The sequence below is a fragment of the Stegostoma tigrinum genome, chromosome 14, assembly GCF_030684315.1.
Source record: "Stegostoma tigrinum isolate sSteTig4 chromosome 14, sSteTig4.hap1, whole genome shotgun sequence".
NCBI classification, from domain to species: Eukaryota; Metazoa; Chordata; class Chondrichthyes; order Orectolobiformes; family Stegostomatidae; genus Stegostoma; species Stegostoma tigrinum.
This window is the reverse complement of record NC_081367.1, coordinates 5,925,387-5,951,518: the sequence shown is the minus strand read 5'-3', so window position 1 is coordinate 5,951,518 and position 26,132 is coordinate 5,925,387. Positions and strand designations below refer to the sequence as shown.

At 42.9% G+C, this 26,132-nt stretch overlaps 1 protein-coding gene across 9 annotated transcripts in view; it reads right to left on the bottom strand.

Moving 5' to 3' along the window:
* The window catches only part of LOC125457902 (AMMECR1-like protein), a 65,348-nt gene that overhangs the window by 20,188 nt on the left and 19,028 nt on the right, over positions 1 to 26,132 (bottom strand). For 8 of the 9 annotated variants that reach the window (XM_059650964.1, XM_048542674.2, XM_048542676.2 and 5 more), the window contains 2 exons: positions 15,644 to 16,145; positions 1,671 to 1,781 (listed from right to left, as the gene is read on the bottom strand). In XM_059650964.1, the coding sequence (XP_059506947.1) occupies positions 1,671 to 1,781; positions 15,644 to 16,145 (613 nt within the window). Of the gene's footprint in view, positions 1 to 1,670; positions 1,782 to 15,643; positions 16,146 to 18,266; positions 18,355 to 26,132 lie in introns of those variants that run through there. The other variant, XM_048542682.2, reaches the window with a different exon arrangement.

Genomic DNA, 26,132 nt, shown 5'->3' with positions numbered 1-26,132 from the left:
CATAGGAAATGCGAGGTTACAGAGAATGGGTAAGAGGGTGAATTGAGGTGGGATGCTCTTCAGAGGGTCCATGTGGACTTGTCAGGCAGAATGGCCTGTTACTACAATGTAGGGATTCTGTGATATTAACTTCAGATTGAACTACCTCACTTTAATACATAACACAAAATTCTATTGTATTGTGGGCACATATCCTTAAAAAGGCTCCTTCACAACTAGATTACTAATAAGCCTTCTCACATTACAGAATATTAGAATTAAAATATCTTTTTCTCTTGACAGGCCTCCAACATACTATTCTGGAAAACCGTTACTAATGCACTCCAGAAATTCAGCCTCTACAGCTTTAGTGCTCATTACGCTTACCCAGTCCAAATGCAGATTAAAGCAATCCCTGACTACTGTTTTACCCAGTTACATACTTCTCCAATCTCCTGATTAATATCATGCCCCACACTACTATTTGGTGGCCTATAAACAATTCCTACTAATGCTTGCTGCCATTTGTTGTTTATTAGCTCCATCCAATCAGATTCCACATTTTATTCTTCAGATCTGACCTTACTAACATTCTAACGCTGTCCCTTATTTTCAGTGCAATGTACCTTTCTTTTTTCCCCATTCCTAAGCAGTGAATATCCTCGAATATTCAGTTCCCAGTCTTGGTCACCCTTCAGCCACATTTCTGTCATGGCAATTAGATATACCCATTTACCTCTACTTGTGCTTTTAAATCTACCTTCTGTGAATGCTGTGTACATTCAGGTAGATGGTCCTTAAATTTGTCTTTTGGACATTATTCCACACTAACAGGGTGGCAAATACTGGCTCAAACATCCATTAAACTCTAGGAATTGGTTTCTTTCAGTACAAAACGCAATCAATCATTAGCGGGTTTTGAGAAGATTTGTAGCTCAGGTTGAGGTTCTGGATGTGAGTTTGCTTGCTGAGTTGGAAGGCTTACGTTTCATCACCATTCTAGGTAACATCATCAGTGAGAAACCTAAACAGATAAATAGAAAGCGGGACATATCACCAGCGCTTCGTCGGAGGCTCACTGATGATGTTACCTAGAATGGTGACGAAACATCTGAAAACTAACCTTCCAGCTCAGCGAGCAAACTCACATCTGCAATCAATCATTCTCAGCTTAACCCCACCACTTCACCAAAGCAAGTAGTGAGGTAGCTTCCCTCCTCCCAGCCCTTGAGATGAGACCTGTATAGTGTACTACTAAGTTAGGACCTATACAGGTTACATCTCCCCATACATTAGCAGCGGCACAGGTCAACCAGGCAAGAACTGCAGAACGTCTGGTCACCTGTTCCAGTCAGAAGTGCTCGGGTTGCCCTCAGTACCAACCACTGTATAGGTTACGTTATACTCTCCAACTGGTACCTTACTGACTATTACAGGGGTGAAATGCCAACTTTGTAATGAATGCGGTTCAATAAATACACAGACTTCCAACATTTCCATTTTCATCACAATGCATGAAATTAACCATTATTCAAGCTATTATCAAATTACAAAGAACATTCAGCACTAGTGCCTGCCGATGTTGATACACCTCACATGTTATACAAATACAAAACAAAGCAGCCCAATTTCACATTAGTAAAGCATTTTCATTCTTTTAAAATCATTATCGAGGTATTCAATGTTCTTACCTGGTAAGCGTGTATTCCCTGAGTCCTGAATGGAGGTTCATGGCAGAGAAGGTCCCAATGCAGCCTCTCAAACGTTTATCTCGGCCCATCTTCCATGTTACAAACAATGGGCTACAAAACACAAAGCCATTCATTCCTACATAATAGAATCAGGTCACAAGGATTGAACAGAACACAAACACCTGACACGAGACTCTGCTATACAGATCAATCTAAAATGCACACAGGAAGCCCAGTGCCTCGAATATTGGAGGATAACTGTGGTCCCTTGGGAATTTTGGGTTTAGCTCAATAAATTCATTATTCTGACCTGAGAGGGATATTTGAGGCACAAGACTAAGAGATTGGAGAATTTTGATATTCTGGGTAAAAGCCTACATTCAAATACAGGATTATCACAGCACGTCAGAAATCTGGGAACAGCCAGGAAACTCAATATTCTTAAAGAACCCTGTAGTGATCATGTAAACGATGTGGTAGTATCTATATTCTGCTACTTTAAATATTCAAGGTGTAATCTGGAAATATGCATATCAGGCTACTTTCTGGTACTGTAGATCTTCACACATAACCTGATCTAATACATATTTTCGCACATGAATACTCTAGTATAATTCAGTACAGAACACATTCTGGGACAACAGATATTCAGAACATAACCAGTTACTGCAGAGATTCTGGTGCAGTACCTTGGGCAGAATATTGGCACTATGGATTATCAAATTTTAATCTGCTATGCATTTACAAGAGAATCATCTGTAACTACATATTTTGGCTCTACAAATATTCAGTATATGTGATGCTACAATATTCTGATACAATAGACAGAGTTCAGTAGGAGTGCAATCTGGAGTATGCTACACAACTACAGATCCTTTGGCAGCTATCTAATATATCTGGGTTCCTGGTTCAGTCTCCCAGATTGTCTGACTTTAGCCCAATCTCCCTAGAAACTTTGGAATTAGTCAATGCCTGGCATTTGAAGAATGTTCTATTATGGGTGTTCTATTGATGGGTGAGTCCAGGACCAGAGGACACAGTTTAAAAATAAGGGGTAGGCCATTTAGAACAGAGTTGAGGAAAAACTTCTTCACCCAGAGAGTGATGGATATATGGAATGCTCTGCCCCAGAAGGCAGTGGAGGCCAACTCTCTGGATGTTTTCAAGAAAGAGATAGACAGAGCTCTTAAAGATAGTGGAATCAAGGGTTATGGGGATAAGGCAGGAACAGGATACTGATTGTAGATGATCAGCCATGATCATAATGAATGGTGGTGCTGGCTCGAAGGGCCGAATGGCCTACTCCAGCACCTATTGTCTATTGTCTACCCGAGATGTACCTCAAATATTGGGACCAAATGGAACTAGGAATTATTCCGAGTTTTCAGCAAGATAACTCATGTTCTAGAATGGTATGCCAAATAAAAAATCATTGCTGGGGCTTTAAATTTTTTTTTATAATTTACATAAATAGGTGGAAGGTATCATTGGTAAGTTGCTCATGATACAAATGTAGGTAAGAAAGTAATCTGTAAAGGGGATAGAAACAGGCTATAAAGTGATGTAGAAAGATAATATGAACTGTAGATGCTGGAGAATCTGAGATAACAAGGTGTAGAGCTGGATGAACACAGGAGGCCAAGCAGCATCTGACGTTTCAGGCCTAGACCCTTCATCAGAAATAAAGTGATGTAGATGGGTTAAATGGGTACAGGTGTGGCAAATGAAGTAAAAAATACTGGAAAACGTGAGGTTGCGCATTTTAGCATGGAAGAAAAAATGCATATTATCTATGAGGATCTGGGTATCCTGGTGTAAGAATCACAGAAAATTAGCATACAGGTACAGCAAGTAATTAAGAAAACTAACACAGCGTTAGTGCTTGTTATAGGGAAACTGAATACAATAATAGGGAGGTTTACTTCAGTTATAGAGGCACTAGTCAGGCCACGTGTGAAGTACTGTGTACAGTACTGATCTTTAAAGAAGGATGTAAACGCATTGGAGGCATTTCATAGAAACTTTGCTCAATCAATACAATGAACAGTTCTCATAGAAAGAAAAGTTGCACTGACTAGGCTTGTGTCCACTGGAGTTTGTCAGACTAAGAGGAGTTTTGGTTGAAGCACACAAGTTCCTACAGTCTTGACAAAGTACATGCTGAAAGAATATTTCTAGAAGGAGAATTCAGAATTAGGATGAAAAAGAAAGAGGTTGGTCCATTTAAACCAGAGATAAAGAGGATCTCTTTCAGAGGGTTGAGTGTTTTTTGGAACGCATCTTCTCAAAAAGACAGTTGAAGCAGAGTCTTTGATTTTTATTTAAAGGCAGCGTTAGATTAATTCTTGATAGGCAGGAGGGTGAGGGGTGATGGCGGTGAAGAGTTTTCAGGACTAATTGGATCAGTCACAATCTTGTTGAAAGGCAGAACAGCTCCGAGGGAAGCTCCAAGTGGCTTAATCCTGCTCCTTATTTGTAGGTTTGTGTATTCCAATATTCCCTAGTAGCACAGGTATTCTGGAATTAACCTGCATGTTAACCTTAAGAGAAGCCTGAAGTAGGACTCTTCCAAGTCCCTTTGTGTTTCAGAATTCTGAGGCCTTCCCCATTTAGAAAAAAAGCTTGTGCTTCTATTCTTCCTGCCAAAGTGTATGGCCTCTCACTTTCTCACAGTGCATTCCATCCACCACTTCTTAGCACACTCTCCTATCCTCTGCAAGTCCTTCCATAGCCTCCCCACTTCCTCAATAATATCTATCCCTCCAACTATCTTTATGTCAAAAGCAAACTGGGCAACAATGCCCTCTATTCCTTTGTCCAGATCATTGATGCATAATGTGAATCGTTGTGGGCCCAACACAGGCCCCTGTGGAACTCCACTAGTCACGGCTGCCATCCTGAAAAGGACACTTTATTCATACTCTCCGCCTTCTGCCAGTCAGCCTATCTCCTATTCATGCCAGTACCTGGCCCCTAACACGTGTGGCACCTCATCAAGGCCATCTGGAAATCCAAATCAATCACATCCACTGGCTCTCCCTTCTTCAGCAGGAAGCATTGCTCAAATCAGTCACCGAGCAGATATTCTAGAAACAAGCCCCGTGTTAAGATATTCAAGCCTTAGATTGATCATTCAAAAATTCTGGAATTGATCAAGGACCAAATAATCTGTAATTAGCTATATGCTTCAAATATTCAGCAATTGTTATTTCCAACATTCTAAATTTTAGTTAAGTGTACGAAGTGGATTGTTTGTTACACACATGGAGATCTGTGATTTTCATACTTTATTGCGACTGCTGCTCTGGGCTCACTTGGAATTTAGTTTATTCTCCAGACAAGGACAACACTTAGTGTGGATTCCCAGTTCCTCAGATTTGATCCAACCAAACCAGATCACATCAAAGGCCAGTTAAGAGTCAACCACGACATGGGATCAGATTCCCACATGATACCCATCGGCGCTAACAGCAAGATTCCTTCCATTAAAGGTCAAGACTGAACCAGCTGGGCTTTAAGACAAACCAACAGCTCTTGAGCACTTTTCTCATCACCAGCCTTTTCACATTAAAATTCTCAAAATGACTTCGTTAGGGAGGGATGAACCAGGCTTTGAACTTGTTCTCAGGATTATTAACCCAGGCCTTAACATGAACTTGAGACCCTATGTTATCACATCTATATTTGACACTGGGTCCCCTGACCCCGAGGTAGGGGCACCACCACTGCAACACAAGATCCCCCTCGTGCTGAGTTAAAGGATATTTTCTAATCAACACGCTCAGAGATTTTACAACATGCCACTATAGCAGATGGGATTTGAACTCAGGCCTCCTGGCTCAGAGGTGGGGGCAGTAGCACCAGACCATAGAATTTCTACAGTGTGAAAACAGGCCATTTGGCCCAACAAGTCCACACCACCCTACCAGAGAGCCATCCCGCCCAGATCCATCCCCCTACCCTTTCCCTGTAACCCTGCACTTCCCATGTCTAATCCACTGAATTTACTCATCCCTGGATAGTACTGGCAATTTAGCACGGCCAATCCGCCTAAGTTACATATCTTTGGAATGAGGGGGGAAACCGGAGCACCCAGTGGAAACCCATGCAGACACGGGAAGAATGTGCAAACTCCACACAGATAGTCACCAGGGGGGCGGAAACGAACCCGCGTCCCTGTCTGTGAGGCAGCAGAGAAAGCCACTAAGCCACTGTGCCACACTACACCACAAGATCTCCCTGAAGTTGTGAGAAAAATAAGGTGGCCTGCGTTGTTTCACAAATGGATACCAGGCCTGGAGATAGGTACAAAATCATGAAAGGAAAGGGACGAGAATGGCACTGCAAATCTCTAAGAGCTCAACAATAATATCTGCACTTAACCCAGGCCTTAACATGAACTTGAGACCCTATGTTATCACATCTGTATTTGACACTGGGTCTCCTGACCCCGAGGTAGGGGCACCACCACTGCAACACAAGATCCCCCTCGTGCTGAGTTAAAGGATATTTTCTAATCAACACGCTCAGAGATTTTACAACATGCCACTACAGCAGATGGGACTTGAACTCAGGCCTCCTGGAGGTCATTTTGGCACAGGCTTCATTGCGCAGATCAAAAACAAAAGGTGCTAGAAAAGCTCAGCAGGTCTGGCATCTGTGGAGGAGAAAACAGAGTTAACGTTTCGGGTCCGGTGACCCTTCCTCAGAGGCTGCCAGCCCTGCTGAGCTTTTCCAGCAACTTTGTTTTTGCTCCTGATTTACAGCATACACAGTTCTTTTGGTTCTTATTTATTTCGCAGATAGCAGACCTCCATCAGTAATATACAGAACAGGTGGAGAATTCTTGTATGGGAGAGGCAGTAACACCACGTCTGAACCAGGAGGCTTGGGTTCATGTCACATCTGTTCCAGAGAGGTGTGTAATAACATCCCTGACAGGTTGATTAGAAAATATCTACAGAATAGGCCAATCATGTCATCAGTGTGTAACTATGAACTGACACCCGTGCTTCCATATTTTGCAGCTGAACACTCCAGGCAACGTCCTGTCTCCAGCTCACACAGATGACCACATATAGGATATATCCTGATAATATGATTTAAAGGAATTATTGATTACTCCCAAATCTAGACACAAAACATTCTGAAAGTCAATCTGAGCGCTCATAACCTGGACTCCGCTAAATGGAAACATCAGTTCTGTTTCTCATCACAGGTGCTGCCTGGCCCATTGACTTTCTCTACATTTTGTTTTCTTAATTGAAAACACCAACCCTGGATAGATTCGAACAAAAAGGCTCTGTCACCAGGAAATCTTGACATGGATGAACAGACTTAGATCCTTACAGGATACCCACTCCTCCAGCAACAATTTCAATACACAATATATGCAATAGGTTCTGCAAATCAAAACTTGGTCTAACATTGTGCACGAGATAACACCAATCTAGGTGACAAACACATGGTCCACTGAAGCGGCAGGAGTCTAAGCCCGAAAAGTCATCTTTCCTGCTCCAACGATGCCGCTTGGCCTGCTGTGTTCATCCAGCTCTTCACCTTGTTATCTCAGATTCTCCAGCATCTGCAGTTCCTATTATCTCAGGAGAAACCAACAGCTGACTCGTTGCTAGGTTTTTTTTTTACAAAGTATTGATGCTATCCAGAGCTGTTTGAAAAATCTACATGGAACTGAGTGGCATGTGCTGAAGGACTTTGCTGCTGACTTCAAGGCTTCTTCACAGACCAACTGTCCCCCAACACAGGGGAGGGGACTGATAATCCTTCCTCTTGGAATATGGCATGACCGGAAGATTGAGCAGGTACCACCACAGTGGATTTGGCTGGTAGAAGAGGAAGGGGCAGGCAAGGAGAAGGGATCTCAGCAGACTGAGCACCACGAGCACTTGCTCAGATTGCAGGCTTACCTGTGAAAAGGGTGTCCATGACCACATACACCTTGGTTTGCAAGCACAACTTTGCCATGGACTGGAGCGGAAAAGCTCCCTCAACATACAGCTGGTGCGTAGCTGTAGACACTGCAAGTTGTTCTGATGCTCGCATTCTGTGACATTCAACAGTGCCAGCTGTGTTTCAGACATCACCGCAAACCAAAAGTAGCTACTGGGAGACTAGGGTGGCCCAAGGGTTAATGCTGCTCTTATGAAGTGACAGCCCTTAGCGACAGATATCTTTGAACCATGAAGTTATTGTTTCCATCACACTTTGCATTAGGTAGTCACTGAATGCACAAGTGTGGGTGGGTTATGAACTGGATTCAGTGAATAGTCCTCGTTTCCCAGTAGCCACTTTTTGGATTATTCTGTGGCTGAGGCTATCCAGTACAAAGCTGTGGAGACACATAAGGCCAGGGACGGATGAGGAGGAGAGCGGTAGGAGGAATGCGACAGTCCACGTGACTACCTAGGCAGCACGTCTGTACACAAGTCATACATGAGCTAACTCACATGAGATCCATTGTCTCTCTGCCTTCTTCCTACCGAAATGAACCACTTCACAACACTCTGCATTGCATTTCATCTGCCCATTCGTCTAAGTCCTTCTGAAGCTCCATACAATCCATCTCATGGTTTACATGGCTTCTAACTATTGTATCATCAGTAAATTTTGAATTTGTACACTATACAAGGTCTTGGTCATTAAAGTACAGTACATCAGGAAGAGAAGGGCTGGTAACACCTCTTCCTGGGGAACTCCACTATAAACTCTCTCTAGTCCAAAAGACAACCACGCATTACTAATTTCATTCAGGCAATTTCTGATTCATATCATCACTGCTTCTGTTATTTCAGGAGTGCTAAATTTGCTCACAACACTATTGTGTGGCACTTCATCAAACGCCTTTTGGAACTCATTGTATACCACATCAAGTGTATTACTCTTATCAACTTTCAGAAATTTCAAGAATATTACTTAGATGCAATTTGTCCGCAACAAATCTGTGTTGGGTTTCCTAATTAACCTGCATTTGCCCAAGCGATTAATAATTCGGTTCCAAATTATCAAATAATAACCTTTGTACTCTCCCCTAGTAGCAGTCATAGTGCTCCCAGCCGGTGCTATGTCAGTGACTGTAGCATGGCTAGTGGCTTCCAGTGGAAAAGACTACAATAGTTTTGCCGAACAAGCTGGAGGAGTTCTGGGCTTCGACCACTGGCTAGCTGACAAGACCCAGAACAACGAGACGGTGGCAGAGTGGGCAAAAGTAAGATTAATGCTGTTGTGCCACATACTGAAAGAAGCCACTGCCACCCCACCAGAGTGATCACTGGACTGTCTGCAAGTTATTTTGAGTAGCAGAATGGCAGCCATGCATAGCAGCAGTCTGGGTTTGTCAGGCAGCATCATATACTGGATCATGGTGGGGTAAATATGCAGATGGATTTGGCATTTCCATACTAGGAAGTATGGCCTTTAAGGTCTGTACAAAGCCCTGTGCTGAGCTAATGCTGGTTTTTTCAAGGTCCCAAACATTTAATATAGGGTTTATTGTCAAGCTCCCCATTGCATCAAACATTGCATTGTGCACTTGCATCAAAATTCTGCTGCAGTTTGATCCACCAAAGTTTTCATCGTGGTCCACTACAGAAGCAGCCCAATGAGCTGGAAGCAGTACTAACCTTGCCCAAGTTGCCGCATATATATGCCCAGCATCTCGCCATGTGCAGATCCCACTGCTAATCTAGACATGCAGCATGTTAGTACCTGGGATTGTGAAGAGGTTATGGGATGAGAGGCATCAAGTATAATGACAGCACGTGTATTCAATTACTTCAGTTCCATCACTGAGCACAGTCTCAAAAACAGCACTTCAGAGAACAGCCAGTGCAGCCTCCTCCATAGCAGTTAGAGCATGAGGGTTTTTTCCCCCAGACCCAGACAGCTCCTGCTACCTTTGGTGGTGTGCCACCTTCTCAAGGGGGAGAAGAGTGCATCAGGGTTATGCAACAACGTTCGGGTGATGTGGCTGTCATAGTTGGATAGCTGGCAACATGTGCAATCTGAGAGGTGAGAGTTTGCGGCACGCAAAAGTACATTGTGTACTTGGGTGAGGTGAAGCACAATTCTCAGATTGACAGAGCTAGCGGATAGACAGATGGTGAGAACGAGGTGTTTAGACAGAAGATGCAGCAGTTAATTGGACACGATATTTGAAGCAGCACTCAATAATCCCGGCCACTCGACTGAACTTCCACTTGGGACTGCAGTTGCCCAGTTACATCCTTATCAACCTAATTGCTGCCAAGGTTATCATTTGGAATAACTTCTCTAACATTGCTCCAGCACTGCCAACTTCAGTAACTCCAATGACCCCTCTTACGCTCCTCCCTATTTCAATCAATTTACCCCACTGTTCAGATGACATGGGACACCTTGCCAGCTGTAGCTCGAGCTAGCACTGTTATCTCTGAAATAGTTTAGTTTTTGGTTGACAGTCACAATAATGCAAGCTGACACTGCAGTGCAGTGCAAGCAAAATGACAAGAAGTTAAACTAATATCTATGTTGCCCTCACTGTGGCTTCTTTTGCACACAGCAGAACGATTCTGAAGAGCAAACGTCAAGTCTTCCTGGCGCCCTGGTCAATCTTCATCCTTCAAACAAATTCATCAAAGCACGTTACCCAGCCACGATCATTTTGCAAATCAACCACCATATTCCCCACACGGCAACAACGATGACAGGTCAAAAGTACTTCTTTTTATTCTTTAAGGGATGAGGGCGTCGCTGGCTGGGCAGCATTTATTGCCCATCCCTAAGTTCCCAGAGAACAGTTTAGAGTCAACCACATTGCTGTGGGTCTGGAGTCACATGTAGGCCAGACCAGGCAAGGATGGCAGTTTCCTTCCCTAAAGGACATCAGTGAACCAGACAATCGGCAATGGATTCACGGTCATCATTAGATTCCTAATTCTGGATATTTATAGAATTCAAATTCCATCATCTGCCATGGCAGGAATCGAACCCAGATCCCCAGAATGTTATCTGGGTTTCTGGATTAACTGTCCAGCGATAACACCACTAAGCCATCACCTTCTTCTTCATTAACTGTAAAGCCTTTTAAGACAGTGACATTGTGGAAGGCTTGATCTAGAATATGTTTCTCAAGTGTGTGTTAAAGGTAGGGTCAATTGAGGCTTTCAAGAGGAAACTGGATTGTTATGTGAAAAGGTAGAATGGGCAGGGTTACAGGGAAAAAGTGGGGAAGTGGCACTAGGTGAGTCGTTCCTTTAGAGAGCCAGAATAGACACAATGAGCTGAATGTCCTCCTTCAGAACAGAATCTATTCTAAGTTGCTGTGAGGGTGCACTGAATCCCTTTTCAAGTCTCTACATAGATTTGCAAGTACAGGAAAGAAGATCTAAGCACATCAGCCTGAAACCAGGATTAAAAGCTACAATTCAATTGCTTACTGTCTATCTAAAATAGCAAGACAAAAGCAAAAACATGGTAAATACTGGAAATGCAAAATTAAAATTGAAAATGCTCAGTACTCAAGTTTGGCAGCATACATGGAGAAAATGAATGATATTTTATGTCAATGTCTTTTCATCAGTGCAGGGTCACCCTGAAATATGATCTTCACATTTTCTGTTTTTAAATTACAATGTGGAACTGGATGTGAGTTTGCTCGCTGAGCTGGAAGGTTAGTTTTCAGACGTTTCGTCACCATTGTAGGTAACATCATCAGTGAGCCTCTGGTGAAGTGCTGGTGTTATGTCCCACTTTCTATTTATCTGTTTAGGTTTCCTTGGGTTGGTGTTGTCATTTTCTGTTCTTTTTCTCAGAGGATGGTAGATTGGCTCCAAGTCAATGTGTTGGATGTTTGGAGCCTATCTGCCATCCTCTGAGAAAAAGAACAGGAAATGACATCACCAACCCAAGGAAACCTAAACACACAAATAGAAAGCGGGACATAACACCAGCGCTTCACCGGAGGCTCACTGATGATGTTACCTAGAATGGTGACGAAACGTCTGAAAATGAACCTTCCAGCTCAGCGAGAAACTAACGTCCACAACCTCAACCTGAGCTACAAATCTTCTCAAAACTCACTAACAATGTGGAACTTCTAACAACCCTGTTACAAGAGACAGGATAGAATCAATAGCAATTTATTTTTAAAATCTAACTCTGAACCTCTTCCAAAAAGGTTAAGTTGGTAATGTCACGTTAAAGAGCAGGTGGGCCCCACATTTGATCTGTGGTCTGCACAATTACCCAAACTCACGCAAAATAGTTGTCAGGACCTCCTTTTATGGTACCACAGACACAATCCTGATCTTTAGCTGCTACTGAAAAGTAGGCCTCAAGTTAATAGCACACAGACTTCCAGTTGTGTAGCATACAATCATTCAACTGCCGAGGCTCGCACAAGGGAAAACTGACTCAGGTACAGAGAGAAGCCAGCAGTCACGGAGCTGTCATGACAGACTTATAGGAGCTTCAAAGAAGGAAGGATGAAAATTGAAAAAAAAAAATGCTCCCCCCACATGCCCCTTTCAAAAGGATTTACCCCTCAAATTCTCACTCTTTCACTAGGTGCAGGGTCCCCAGGTAACACCCTCCCAAACCCAATGTAAAAGTCAGAGCACCCCCACCCCTTGTGCTTTGCCAACACTCCTCACAGCTATTTAAGTACCACTAGGCTCTCAACCATCTTGAGGCTAGCCCTGCAATCCTAAAGAGGAGAAGCTGGCAGGCCATTAAATGGCTCTTTTGTTTCAATCTGAAACGTAACCTGCAGAGCCTAGACTCATTATGGGAAGACTTGCAGGCCCCAGCGAGCGCAGGAGCCTGGGAATATCAAAATGGTGGACTGTAGGTGAGGGGAAGAAATGCAGGGGATATAGCAAGGTACCACAGCCAGTGAAACCCAGACACACACCCAGCTGGAGGAGGTGGAGAAATACCTTTTGGGAGGAAAAGGCCAGCCACAAATGGTCACCAGATAAATGGAAGGAGGCACCCTATTCTCAGCTCAGCCACAACAGCTTTATAGATCAGCCCTAATACTTGAAACTGGCTTCCTTCCACAGCAGGAAAATCTCAAGATGACAGAAGCGCCAAGAGTGTTCAGTGAAGGAAACCTTAAAGAAATGAATCAGCCCCAAGGCAGAGTGTAATATTCTGGACATACATGCATTTGTGCAGCCAGTACAACACAGACACATGCATGTACACACTGACAGCATTCTGGATCTACCTACAGTAAGCAGACTGCAGCAATTCACCACCATCTTCTCAAGGGCAATTAGAACCAGGCAATATATAGAGGCCCAGCCTGTGCCACCTCTAGACACACGAGCATGAGCGAGCCCACACGCTTCCTCTGAGCCTCTGTGACCTAGGTGAATTTCAAAACAACCAACTTTCTCCTCTTGATCCAATTTCCACTACTCCATGCTGGCACTAATCAGAAAGAGCAGCATGATGGCTCAGTGGTTAGCACTGCTGCCTCAGCGCCAGAGACCTGAGTTCAATACCAGCCTCAAGCAACCGTCTGTGTGGAGCTGCATATTCTCCCAGTGTCTGCATGGGTTTCCTCCAGGTGTTTTAGTTTCTTCCCACAGTCCAAAGATGTGCAGATTCAGTGGATTGGCCACGCTAAATTGCTCACATTGTTCAGGGATGTGCAAACTCAGTGGATTAGCCACAAACAATGCAAAGTTACAGGGGTGTGGGAGTTGGGTCTGGGCAGGATGCTGTTTGGAGGGTTGGAGTGAATTTGATGGGCCAAAAGGCATGCTTCCACACTGTACAGATTCTACAATTCTATGACAGATGAGAAACAGGACAAGCATCAGCTTCTCAATCATCTTTTTAGCATTTTATCCTTCCATTTTTAGATGCAGTATGAGAACAGTAGTAAATTACAGGTATACATTGCCAGAGCTGCTCTTAAGTGTCTGGAGCAGTTAAATAGCCTCATTCTGTTTGAACCTATTCACTGATTCAATGAGCAGGCAAGGTGGCTGAGAATGTAAAAGCTCATATTTGTCGACACTGCAGTATCTCCCTGCATCTATAGCTTTCAGATTTCCAGGCTCTGAATTCAGACATTGCAATCAACACCCACTAAACTTGGCCGGAGGGGCAGTGGGGAACGTGTGATAGACTGAGCTGTACATTCACCTCGAAGGCTTAAATTATTTAAATCTTCCTCACCCATGCCCTATTCCTTAACAATTTGAAAACTGTGAATCAAAACCTGTCATAAAAAGGGAATCAGCTCTCATATGACCAATGACAGCTAACCCAACTTCACACTGAATTTGCTTGTTGTTGGCTGGATCCAATGTGGGAAACTTTCTTTTTATAAACCAGGACAACTTTTTCAGGCTCTCAAAATATTAAGTCATCAATGTTGAGAGTTATAGACCCTAGATCAGAACAGCTGCAGTAAGATCACCCAAGCATACATCGGCTCAGGAATGTCACATGGGGAATCTAAACTTTCACCTTCTGCATCTCAGTCAACCTAAAATACAACTCAGGCATAAGTCCAAGCTATTTGTGTGGCTTAATTATAACGCTCTTGTCTGGCTCTGAGGTTTGGGGGTTCAAGCCCCACTAGGTTTGGGTCAGCAATTAACTCGGCTTACTCAGTGCACTGAGTGCGACACTGTCATGATCTCAGGGGCGGTTCAGATGGATCTGAACAATCCCCAAGTATTAATTGCTTGGATAAATACAACAACAGTGATTATACAGCTAAAAGAGTCATGAAATGCTAGAGTTGTGAAAAACTCTGTGTTAATGCAAGCTACGTGTTGATCCATTCTCATGCGCAATCATTTTTCAGATGTTAGGAGTTCACCTTTTCAAGTTCTTCACATTCTTACTAAAGTCCCTGTGCTGAGATTAATCAGTGACATAGGCCAACATTTTATCTGTTCACATTCGACCAGAGCAGCATTGGGTTTAATCTTTCTCCCACTTTAGCACCTTGTGTGCAATCCAGAGTTTGTGTCACATGGCCTTATTTCATTAAACATCATTTTACAGTTAGCCAAGTTCAACCATGAAAGGTAAGTGACAAACCCACCTTAGCACCAGCATCAAGGACAAAGAGGGGACTCTTTTCTGATCAGTCTACTCTGAAATTCAAGCCAAGTCTCAGAAATACGGGAGCAGCATCTCTTTTGTTTTAAACCAAATGTTCTTCCCAACCCCCGCAACTGCAAAAGGTATGAAGGAAATGTGCCCCATGCTTCCAACAATATAGTTATTGTGTCACCTGCTAGGAAACAAGAAAGCTGCTCAAGCTCACTAACCTGCAAATGCTTGGTGGTAGGATGTAGAAGCTCCCAGTAGCATAGGAGTGAAATCCTGCACTGTGTATAAATGGTACAAGTGGCACATTGCATCTAAACAGCCTTGGTGCAGGTCATTGCACAGCTTTGAAATAGCCTCTGTGCCAATCTGAAGTGCATTAATGTCACAACAGTGCTGGTTACTGAACTGCATCCAGATGACTTCAGCAATGGTATCTACACTTGGAGCCAAACGTTTCTGGTATGGCTTGCTTGAGTCTAAACAAATCAGCAAACTGCCCTTGAATAAAAGGAGTGGCCAGCTATCTTGTTCTCAGGTTACTGACAATACAGTACTGATATTGAACCGGCTGCAAGGAGCTGTCAGGTAGGCAGGGTGGCTAACTTGCTGCCACCTCTCCCTACCAACCCCCTTGGCATTACGGCCGAGATCAGTACTTCCTCTATGGGAAGCCAGAGAAACACAGCTCACTAATACACCAGGAGGAATGTAATATTACTCTATCCCAAAACACCCTAATCAACCAAAGAAGAATCTTTTAAACTTGTTAATTTGACGAGGGGACTTACCCTCATGCTTCACTAATGTCCCTAAGTGGGGAACATCAATTGGGAAGTGTTTGCTCCTCTCTACATTGAGTAGTATATCGACTATCCTTATCCTGCAGTACTCACTATGGGTCATTGGTGAACCTGGGAGATCGGGGCAGTGGGAATCCGTACAGATGACAGTACAACACATCAAAGCAGTAGCAGCACATCTCTGCGGTCACCACCAAGTTCCTCACATTCACTCCACTGGTTCCAGTGAGCCCAGTTCCATTCGAACGGTTTCCCACTGTGGTCAGCCCAGTCACAGGACTGAGTGCAGAGTTCAAGGAGTTCAGGTTCCCATTGCTCTCCCGGTTGTTCCTCTCGCAATGGTTCTGGCTGTAACTGTGGTTCTGGCTGTGGTTGTGGTGATTCCCCAGGGCTGTTCCAGACTGCAGGCCAGGCACCGAGCCACAGCCTAGACCCGTGCCAGCGTGGTTCAGCTGGTTGTGCACATTGCTGCCCGATAATTTGGGCTTCTTCACTCCGCAGCAGCCCGCTGCTATCTTCTGCTCGAGCGTTGGCTCTACTTGAAGGCACCGCCTCTTTCCCATCCTCCTCTGTAACACAGTGTCAGCACGGCAGCCTGACAAGAGAAGGTCCAACAATTAGAAATATGGCACTAACAGAGATAACACACTAACTGTTCATTCTCATGGAACGAACATAAAGCAAATGCACAACACACCAGCTCGGTGACATGGGGTTATTCAGAAGTAATCACAGGGCATTTACAGAGTAAAAGAGTCAAACTAAGAATAAAACTAAGAATTTCCCCTCACCCTCACTAAAATGTGAATACTTCATACCATTGCAGATCAACTATGACAAATTGCTCAGGAATGCAGTCAGATTCTATCCTTCAGATTTCAGTTGGTTTTAGAATATATTTTTATAGACTATACAGAAGTTACAGTTCCATCTTCAGCGCTGATGGAAACTGTTTGAATCAATGAACAGTGAACAGTAATCATAGGTAATTTAGTTGAATTAGATTGGTCTGTTTTATTTAAGTACCGATGTCCTAAATTGGGGTCAATGGGTCAGTGGTCACACACCCCTTCAATCCCATCAACATCCAGGTGTCCCAGGAAAGCAAGTGATCCTGCCAGCAGATTGGATTCCAAGAGAAAAGTAAAGGCTTCCAAAAGAGCCCCTTTGCTGAATCCCAGTCAATCCCAAGCCATTAGTCTCAAGCTTGAGCTAACCTCTGGATTTGTGATCATAAGCTAACTTTCCAAATTCTATAGCATAATGTTGAAGGCCTACTGGTACCCAGTGAAATCTCACTGGGTGACAAGACATCCCAACACTCCACTGACATAGCAAATCTACAGGAGACCAACAACAGAACAGTAGGTCAATATTAAAAAGCCTGAGGGGTGACCTTACAGAAGTTTATAAAATCATGAGGGGCACAGATAGGATGAATAGTCAAGGTCTTTTTCCCAGTGAACAGGAGTCCAAAACTAGAGGACGTAGGTTTAAGGTAAGAGGGAAAAGATTTAGATTTAAATGGGGCCTAAGGGACAACTTTTTCACGCAGAGGATGGCACATGTTTGGAATGAACTGCCAGAAACAACATTTAAAGGGCATTTGGATGGGTATACAAATAGGAAAGGTTCAGAGGGATACAGACCAAATGCTGACAAATGGGACTAGATTAATTTGGGGTATCTGGTCAGCATGGACGAGTTGGACCAAAAGGTTCTGTTTCTGTGTTATACACCTCTATGACTTTGACTGATGTGCCACTCCCCTCATGCTAAACACAACCATACCACTCACGTCTGCTCCAACATTGCCAATCCAGTTGCCCATCATCAAGCATTTCGGGTCATTGCAAGCATGTACAATGACCTAGATACCTCACGTGCTAATACTGAACTGTAAAGCAGTGCAAAACAAGGAAATGCAATGAAAATCTCTGACTTATCATCTTTGACTACAACCAGCAATTCACACAATCAGCATCAACCCATTCATACCAGCACTACCCAACATCACACCAACAATGCTACTCAGTCACAGCACCATTCATCCAAGTCAGAACCATAGCATCCATTATCAGCTACAGCACTGTATACTACACTACCTAGATGCAGCACTGCCTCACTGCATTCTACGAACAGCAGCACTGTGTCCAGTGTCATTCAGCCTACTTCATCAGTTTATTTCCAAGTTACAACACTGTCATCCTTTTTGGAAAGGTTTCGAACAGCCATCAGGTCAACCATAATTAAAAGCATTTCTCCCCAGTTTCATCACAACAGCATCTCTATAATTAAAACCTCTTAGCATTGTGCTTATAATGGCATATAGGCGAAACTATGAACTGTTTTAAGAAAAAACAAAGGTGAATCTGGTTTCAACACAATCAAATTCTAACAGGCTCGGCAGCTTTCTTTAATAATTTGAGTACTCCATGACAAACGCTAGGCCCCTTAGCAGCAGTGAAATCAGAATATGACAAAAAAAATTGCGATGTCAACAACAATAGTAATCCAGAGCTCCAGCCTAATACTCTGGGGACATGGTTCAAATCTGACCAGATACATAGTGAAATCTGAGTTCAAGTTTTGAAAAACTGGACTTAAAAACAAAAGTTCGTTTAGTGGTGTCATGTGAACACTGGCAATTATAGGCAATTTTTTAAAAAAACAGATTTCCTAATATCCTTTAGGAAAGGAAATCTGCTATCCTTACCTGGTCTGGTTTGTATGCAACTCCAGACTCAACAGGATGGTTGACTCTTAACTCTTCTCTGGGCAATTAGAACAGGCAATAAATGCTGGCCTAACCAGTAATGCTGATGTATGAACGAATGAAAGAAGAAAATCTGGTTTTATATCTTTTTTTCAACATCCATGTTAACACAATAGAACATAAAAGGAGATGCTAATTAATGAAGTTATTAAACTGTTTGATTTGGAATTAATTCCTGCATTACTGGAACAAAGACAAAACATCTGGAAAACAAACGGCCATAATCAAAACAGTGTCAAGCAAGACCTGACCTTAATTAGGTTTTAACAGAGAAAGCTATGTCCTTGGCTTCAATACCAGATCATGTAGGAAAATATAGCAGACAGTTTTATAAACTTTCAGTCACTAGTCACTTCCAAAATATTAGAAATTAAGTTAATGTAAGTACGCCAAATGAATTAAGTCAAAATTGAAATCAGACCTGACATTATAACCTATATGACAAATGAATTGGAACTCCCACAGTGTCATTCAAACAAATCAGTTTATAAATGTTACATCAAGCATCCCTGACCTATCGTGCCATAATTACAGGCCACATACCAGGTAACAATGCAATGTAATTGCAAACTGTATTGTGGATTATACTGCAGTGTAATTAAAGGCTGAATTCCAGATTATATTGCAATGTAATTATAGGCTCTACAGTGGATTACATGGAGGTGTAATAACAAGGACATGTACGAGATTTTTTTGAAGTGTAATTACAGGCAATAAATTATACCGCAATGTACAAGATTATGTGCAGAGTTTAATACAAGCAATGCACTAGATTGAACTAAATGTGTATTACAGACAGTGTACAAGATAATGCAGAGTTCATTACAAGCAGTGTACTAGATTATACAGAAGGCTCATTACAAACAATGTGTTGGATTATACCAAAGGCTCATTGCACATAGTGTACCAGTTTATACAAAGCTGCCATTACAAACAGTGTGTCGGATTATATGGAATGGTCACCATTGGCTGGGTACCAAGTTATACTGCAATGTAATTGCTGGCTATATATTGCATTATACAAATGTGTAATTCGACTGTATATCAAATTATACACATATATAATTAAAAGACTCTACATCAGTTTATACTGCAGTACGATTGTAGGCCATACACTAAAGATATGGAGGTGTAATTACAGAATATGTAGCAGACAATACCAAGGTGCATTAACAGGTAATATCTTTAGTTAATTTCTATTAAATTTATTTTGTCTGATAAAGAGAAATGGCAAGGCATTTCAGTCTTGTGAAATGCTTACCTTGTACCACGTAGGTACTCCAGGGTGTTTCTCAATGGCTGAACAACCAAACATGCAGGAAATGTCACCAATTTAAGGATCTGGGGGTTCCAGGTTTCAGATCAGTTGAATTCGTTGCACTGCATCAATGAGGCTGAGATATTCAGGGATATCACATTGCTATGGAGGTGGTCACTCTGCATCTTATGTATGTCCGGGTAGAGGGTGATTATGCAGCACCAGCAGACGAGGAGGACTAGGTAACTAATGTAAGGATCTTCCAAGTGCAACCTTCTCTCCATCCTGTAATCAACTCTGGGCACTAATAGGAGTGAAAATTCCTCTGGGGAGAGTGCCAAGTTCACAGCAAGCTCAACTGTACAAGGGAGCAACAGGAAGCTTGAGAAAGAAAGTAATTGGGTATTTAATACTTTGGGGAGCAGACAGGCATTTCTGCACCTGCAAACATGATCACAGGAAGGTATGTCGCAGAGCACGCCGAGTGTGACAGCAGCCAAGTTTGCAATTCATATTGGTAACAACGTCTTGGCTATCAAAATTTAGCAACCTAGGAAAGGATCTAGAAGAAGGTGCCTCAAAAGCAATAACATATGGATTTATTCTTGGTGCCACATAAAATGAGTACAGAAATAGAAGGACACATTAGCTGAATGTATGGGGAGGTGGGGGGTGGGGAAATGTTGCACCAGGAAGGAACTTTAGATTTCTGGGACATTGGGACTGGCTCTGGGGTAATGAACTTCTATACAGGACAAAAGAATTCAGCAGAATGGGAACAAAGTCATGGAGGGACAGATTGTTACTGCTGTGAGGAGGGTTTAAAATAAGAGGATGGGAGCCAAGATGTTGTATAAAAGAAAGGAGACACGAAGCACACAAGGTTTGGGAAACAGATAGCACCAGAATAAGAAAGGAAGGTAATAAGTGGGCTCAGAAGGACAGGGAATGCAATGAAATCTAATTTATTTTTACAGTGCTTGTATGCAAACGCATGCAGAATCATTGCGACCTGCAGGTATAGTTTGCCACACGGGAATTCAGTATCTGCAACATCATGCAGACGTGACTCTATAAAGAGCAGAAATGCGTGGTAAATATTCCCATATACAAGATGCTGAGGAAAAGAAATGAAGGATGAGGAGGAAAACATTATATATAATATACAAATACAAAGGTATACAAAGTGATTAAAGGTGGCAAGGACGTAAAGACACAACTGAAGTACCATTACACTATGCTGTATATTCTATGAGCTACCAAACTATTTTTCTTAATCAACCTGTTCAGGGATGTTGTTACACACCTCTGGAGCAGGTGGGGACTTGAATTCAGACCTCCCGCTCCAGGAATAGGCAAATTACCACTGCACCACCAGAGTGAGCTACCGGTGAAAAAGATAGAAGAACAAAATTGTAAAAACATAAGACAGTTGCAAAAACCACTGACATACCCTTGGGAAAAACTGTAGCTATTGGAAAATGAACTAATATTAACTAGAATGGAAAGGGGCAGAGAGGAAAAAAAGTTTCTAAAATGCGTTCAAGGGAATTTCCTACTTCAGTAGGTTCCTCAGCATATAAATGAAGGAGCCATTGCTGGATCTAGTTCTGCAGAATGAGGTGATCCAAATGAATCAAGCTGCCAGAGGGCTACAAGCTTCAGTAGGGGCACGGTGATCCTAACATGACACACATTAGCTGCAGAAAAGGAAAAGGGCAAACCACAGGAAAAAAAAACAACTTAACCGGAGAGAGACAATTTCAGTGTGATGCAAATTAATCTGTTCAAAGTAATTTGAAATCATGATTGGTAGACATAACTGCAATGGAACACATCTGGCTGCCTTTTAATAGAGACTGCACAAATACAGTAAACATCTCATGCTGATGAAGGGTCTCAGCCCGAAACGTCAGCTTTTGTGCTCCTAAGATGCTGTTGGGCCTGCTGTGTTCAGCCAGCTCCACACTTTATCTCGGATTCTCCAGCATCTGCAGTTCCCATTATCTCTCACATCTCATTCTTTCTATTTTTCACACCAAGTGTATAACTTCACATTTAGCCATGGTGTACTACATCTGCCACGTTCTCCCACACATTCGACTTGTACACATCACCTTGAAGTCATCTTCAATCCTGCTGAAACTTTCAATCCCTTCCAGTGTCTTAGGTTAATAAGGGAAAGTCAGTATGGATTTATGAAGAGCAAATGGTGTTTAACTAAGTTAATTCATTTGATGAGGTGAAGGGGGGTGTGGTCGATGAGTAATGTGTGCGAGGTGGCGTACATGGATTCCCAAATTGGATCGCACAAAGTGGCACATAAATTACAAAGTTGAACCTTGTTGAATCAAAGCTACTTGTGGCAGCATGGATTAAAATTTGGCTAAATGACATCAAACAAGGTCACAGCTAGATGAAGCTACACGGTTGTATCCCTTCACATTGATATGGGAACTACTGTCTTTTTTAATATACATTAATGACCTAGATTTGAATGCACAGGATTGACTGGCAAAAGAACCATGCGCAAGATGAGGGTAAACATTTTTGTTTAAAACAAAATGCGGTTAGGATTGGGAACACGTTACCTGAAAGGGTGGTGGAGGCAGATTCAATCATGGTTGACGAAAAGGATTTGGATAAGCAGCTGAAGAACAGCTGGGCTACAGGGAAAAGGTAACAGAGCAAGACGATTTGAATTGCTCTTGCACAGAACTGAAGCTGACAACAGACTCAGATGCCCACCTCCTGAGCTGTAACAATTCTAAGATACTGTTGTGTATTGGATTATACTGAAGCTAATTACAGGCCTTATACAACATCATGTGCTACGTACTGAGCTTCTTCACAGAAGTGTTATCAGACAAAAACTGACATCCTGTTACAAAGGATTATTAGGTCAAAGGATTTGGGGCACAATTTAAGTGACATAGAGAGGTATACGCACTGGATTCCAAAATGGGGTTAATCATATGCTCTATGCTACATTCCAGTGGGGATAATGGCAGGCTACACACTGTATGCTGATGGGGTGGGGGATACTCAGACTATACACTATATTCTAATGGAGGGGTGATAATCACAGGCTACACACTATATTCTGCTGGTTGGGGTGGGGGGGCCATGGGTCAATAACCGCAGGCTATTTGGTATATTCCGAAGGCGGGATAACCACAGGCTATTCGGTATATTCTGATGGGGGTTAAGCACAGGCTACACACTATATTTCCAGAGGGATAATCCAAACAGTTTGCACTGAATTCTGATGGGGTGAATCACAAGGTATCAAGTGGTTTCTAGTGGGACTGATCAGGGTTTCAGGCAGTTTTTGTGGCCACTTTGAAACTCAGCAGTCACACAGTAGATCATTTTGCCAGTTGTCTCAGCTTCACTCAGTGGTAGGTCAAATTTAAACTTGAAATTTTTTTCAATTAAAAGGTATATTGTTGTGTTCCTTTTTGAAAAAAGGTGATTCCAATTAGATACCACCTGTGTACATGACAACGACATAGGAAAATCCTGTGCAAGTTCAAAGTGTTCATCCACAAAAATAATATACATAAATCAAGTCAAGAAAGGTTTTAAACAGCAGAACCAGTCTGATCTGATTATTTCAAACCGCTGCTTCATACCACAGCATTTGAGTTTTTCTGGGAAACAAGACAGGCTGTTGTGCAGCTATGGACAAAAACACAAGAATACCAAATCTCAAAGGAAACACAATTTATTCCATACAAATAGTTGGCTTGAAGTCCGGCAAGCAAATTGGCTTGAAGTGTGTCTACTTCAATGCCAGGAGCGTCCGGAATAAGGTGGGTGAACTTGCAGCACGGGTTGGTACCTGGGACTTCGATGTTGTGGCTATTTCGGAGACATGGATAGAGCAGGGACAGGAATGGTTGTTGCAGGTTCCGGGATTTAGATGTTTCAGTAAGAACAGAGAAGATGGTAAAAGGGACGGAGGTGTGGCATTGTTCGTCAAGGACAGTATTACAGTTGCAGAAAGGATGTCTGGGGACTCGTCAACTGAGGTAGTATGGGCTGAGGTTAGAAACAGGAAAGGAGAGGTCATCCTGTTGGGAGTTTTCTATAGGCCTCCGAATAGTTTTAGAGATGTAGAGGAAAGGATAGCAAAGATGATTCTTGATAGGAGTGAGAGAGACAGAGTAGTTGCCATGGGGGACTTCAACTTTCCAAATATTGACTGGGAACACTATAGTTCGAGTACCATAGATGGGTCAGTTTTTGTCCAGTGTGTGCAGGAGGGCTTCCTGACACAGTATGTAGATAGGCCAACAAGGGGCGAAGCCACACTAGACTTGGTACTGGGTAATGAGCCTGGCCAGGTGTTAGATTTGGAAGTAGGTGAGCACTTTGGTGATAGTGATCACAATTCTGTTATGTTTACTTTAGTGATGGAAAGGGATAGGTGTATACCACTGGGCAAGAGTAATAGCTGGGGGTAAAGGCAATTACGATGAGATTAGGCAAGATTTAGGGAGCATAGGATGGGGAAGGAAACTGCAAGGGATGGGCACATTAGAAATGTGGAGCTTATTCAAGGAAAAGCTCCTGTGTGTCCTAGATAAATATGTACCTGTCAGGCAGGGAGGAAGCTGTAGAGTGCGGGAGCCGTGGTTTACGAAGGAGGTGGAATCTCTGGTCAAGAGGAAGAAGGCGGCTTATGTTAGGATGAGATGTGAAGGCTCAGTTAGGGCACTTGAGGGCTACGAGGTAGCCCGGAAAGACCTAAAGAGAGAGCTCAGAAGAGCCAGAACGAGACATGCGAAGTTGTTGGCAGATAGGATCAGGGTAAATCCTAAGGCTTTCTATAAGCATTTAAGGAATACAAGAATGACGAAAGTAAGATTAGGCTACTAGACTAGGTGGGATTGAGGTTCACAAGGAAGAGGTATTAGAAATCCTTCAGAGGGTGAAGATAGATAAGTCTCCTGGGCCAGATGGGATTTATCCTCGGATCCTCTGGGAAGCCAGGGAGGAGATTGCTGAGCCTTTGGCATTGATCTTTAACTCGTCATTGTCTACAGGAATAGTGCCAGATGACTGAAGGATAGCAAATGTAGTTCCCCTGTTCAAGAAGGGGAGTTGAGACTACCCTGGTAATTATAGACCAGTGAGCCTTACCTCAGTTGTTGGTAAAGTATTGGAAAAGGTTATAAGGGATAGGATTTATAATCATCTAGAAAAGAATAAATTGATTAGGGATAGTCAGCACGGTTTTGTGAAGGGAAGGTCGTGCCTCACAAACCTATTGAGTTCTTTGAGAAGGTGACCAAACAGGTAGATGAGAGTAAACCGGTTGATGTGGTGTATATGGATTTCAGCAAGGCATTCGATAAGGTTCCCCACAATAGGCTAATGTACAAAATGCGGAGGAATGGAATTGTGGGAGATATAGCAGTTTGGATCGGAAATTGGCTTGCTGAAAGAAGACAGAGGGTGGTAGTTGATGGGAAATGTTCACCCTGGAGACCAGTTACTAGTGGTGTACCGCAAGGGTGGATGTTGGGTCCACTGCTGTTTATCATTTTTATAAATGACCTGGACGAGGACGTAGAAGGATGGGTTAGTAAATTTGCAGACGACACTAAGGTCGGTGGAGTTGTGGATAGTAACGAAGGATGCTGTAGCTTGCAGAGAGACATAGATAAGCTGCAGAGCTGGGCTGAGAGGTGGCAAATGGAGTTCAATGCAGACAAGTGTGAGGTGATGCACTTTGGTAGGAGTAACCGGAAGGCAAAGTACAGGGCTAATGGTAAGATTCTTAGCAGTGTAGATGAGCAGAGAGATCTCGGTGTCCATGTACACAGATCCTTGAAAGTTGCCACCCAGGTTGACAGGGCTATTAAGAAGGCGTACAGTGTTTTAGCTTTTATTAATAGAGAGATCGAGTTCCGGAACCAAGAGGTTATGGTGAAGCTGTACATATCTTTGGTGTTGCCGCACTTGGAGTATTGTGTACAGTTCTGGTCACCGCATTATAAGAAGGATGTGGAAGCTTTGGAAAGGGTGCAGAGCAGATTTACTAGGATGTTGCCTGGTATGGAGGGAAGGTCTTACGAGGAAAAGCTGAGGGACTTGAGGCTGTTTTCATTAGAGAGAAGGTTGAGAGATGACTTAATTGAAACATATAAGATAATCAGAGGGTTAGATAGGGTGGATAGGGAGAGCCCTTTTCCTAGGATGGTGATGTGAGCATAAGGGGGCAGAGCTTTAAATTGAGGGGTGAAAGATATAGGACAGATGTCAGACGTAGTTTCTTTACTCAGAGAGTAGTAAGGGAATGGAACGCTTTGCCAGCAACGGTAGTAGATTCACCAACTTTAGGTACATTTAAGTCGTCATTGGATAAGCATATGGACGTACATGAAAGAGTGTAGGTTAGATGGGCTTGAGATCGATATGACAGGTCGGCACAACATCGAGGGCCGAAGGGCCTGTACTGTGCTGTAATGTTCTATGTTCTATGTTCAAATAGGGTGTCGCTTGGTCGGCAAGTGGACTCTGGTTGAGTTATTGCCGTG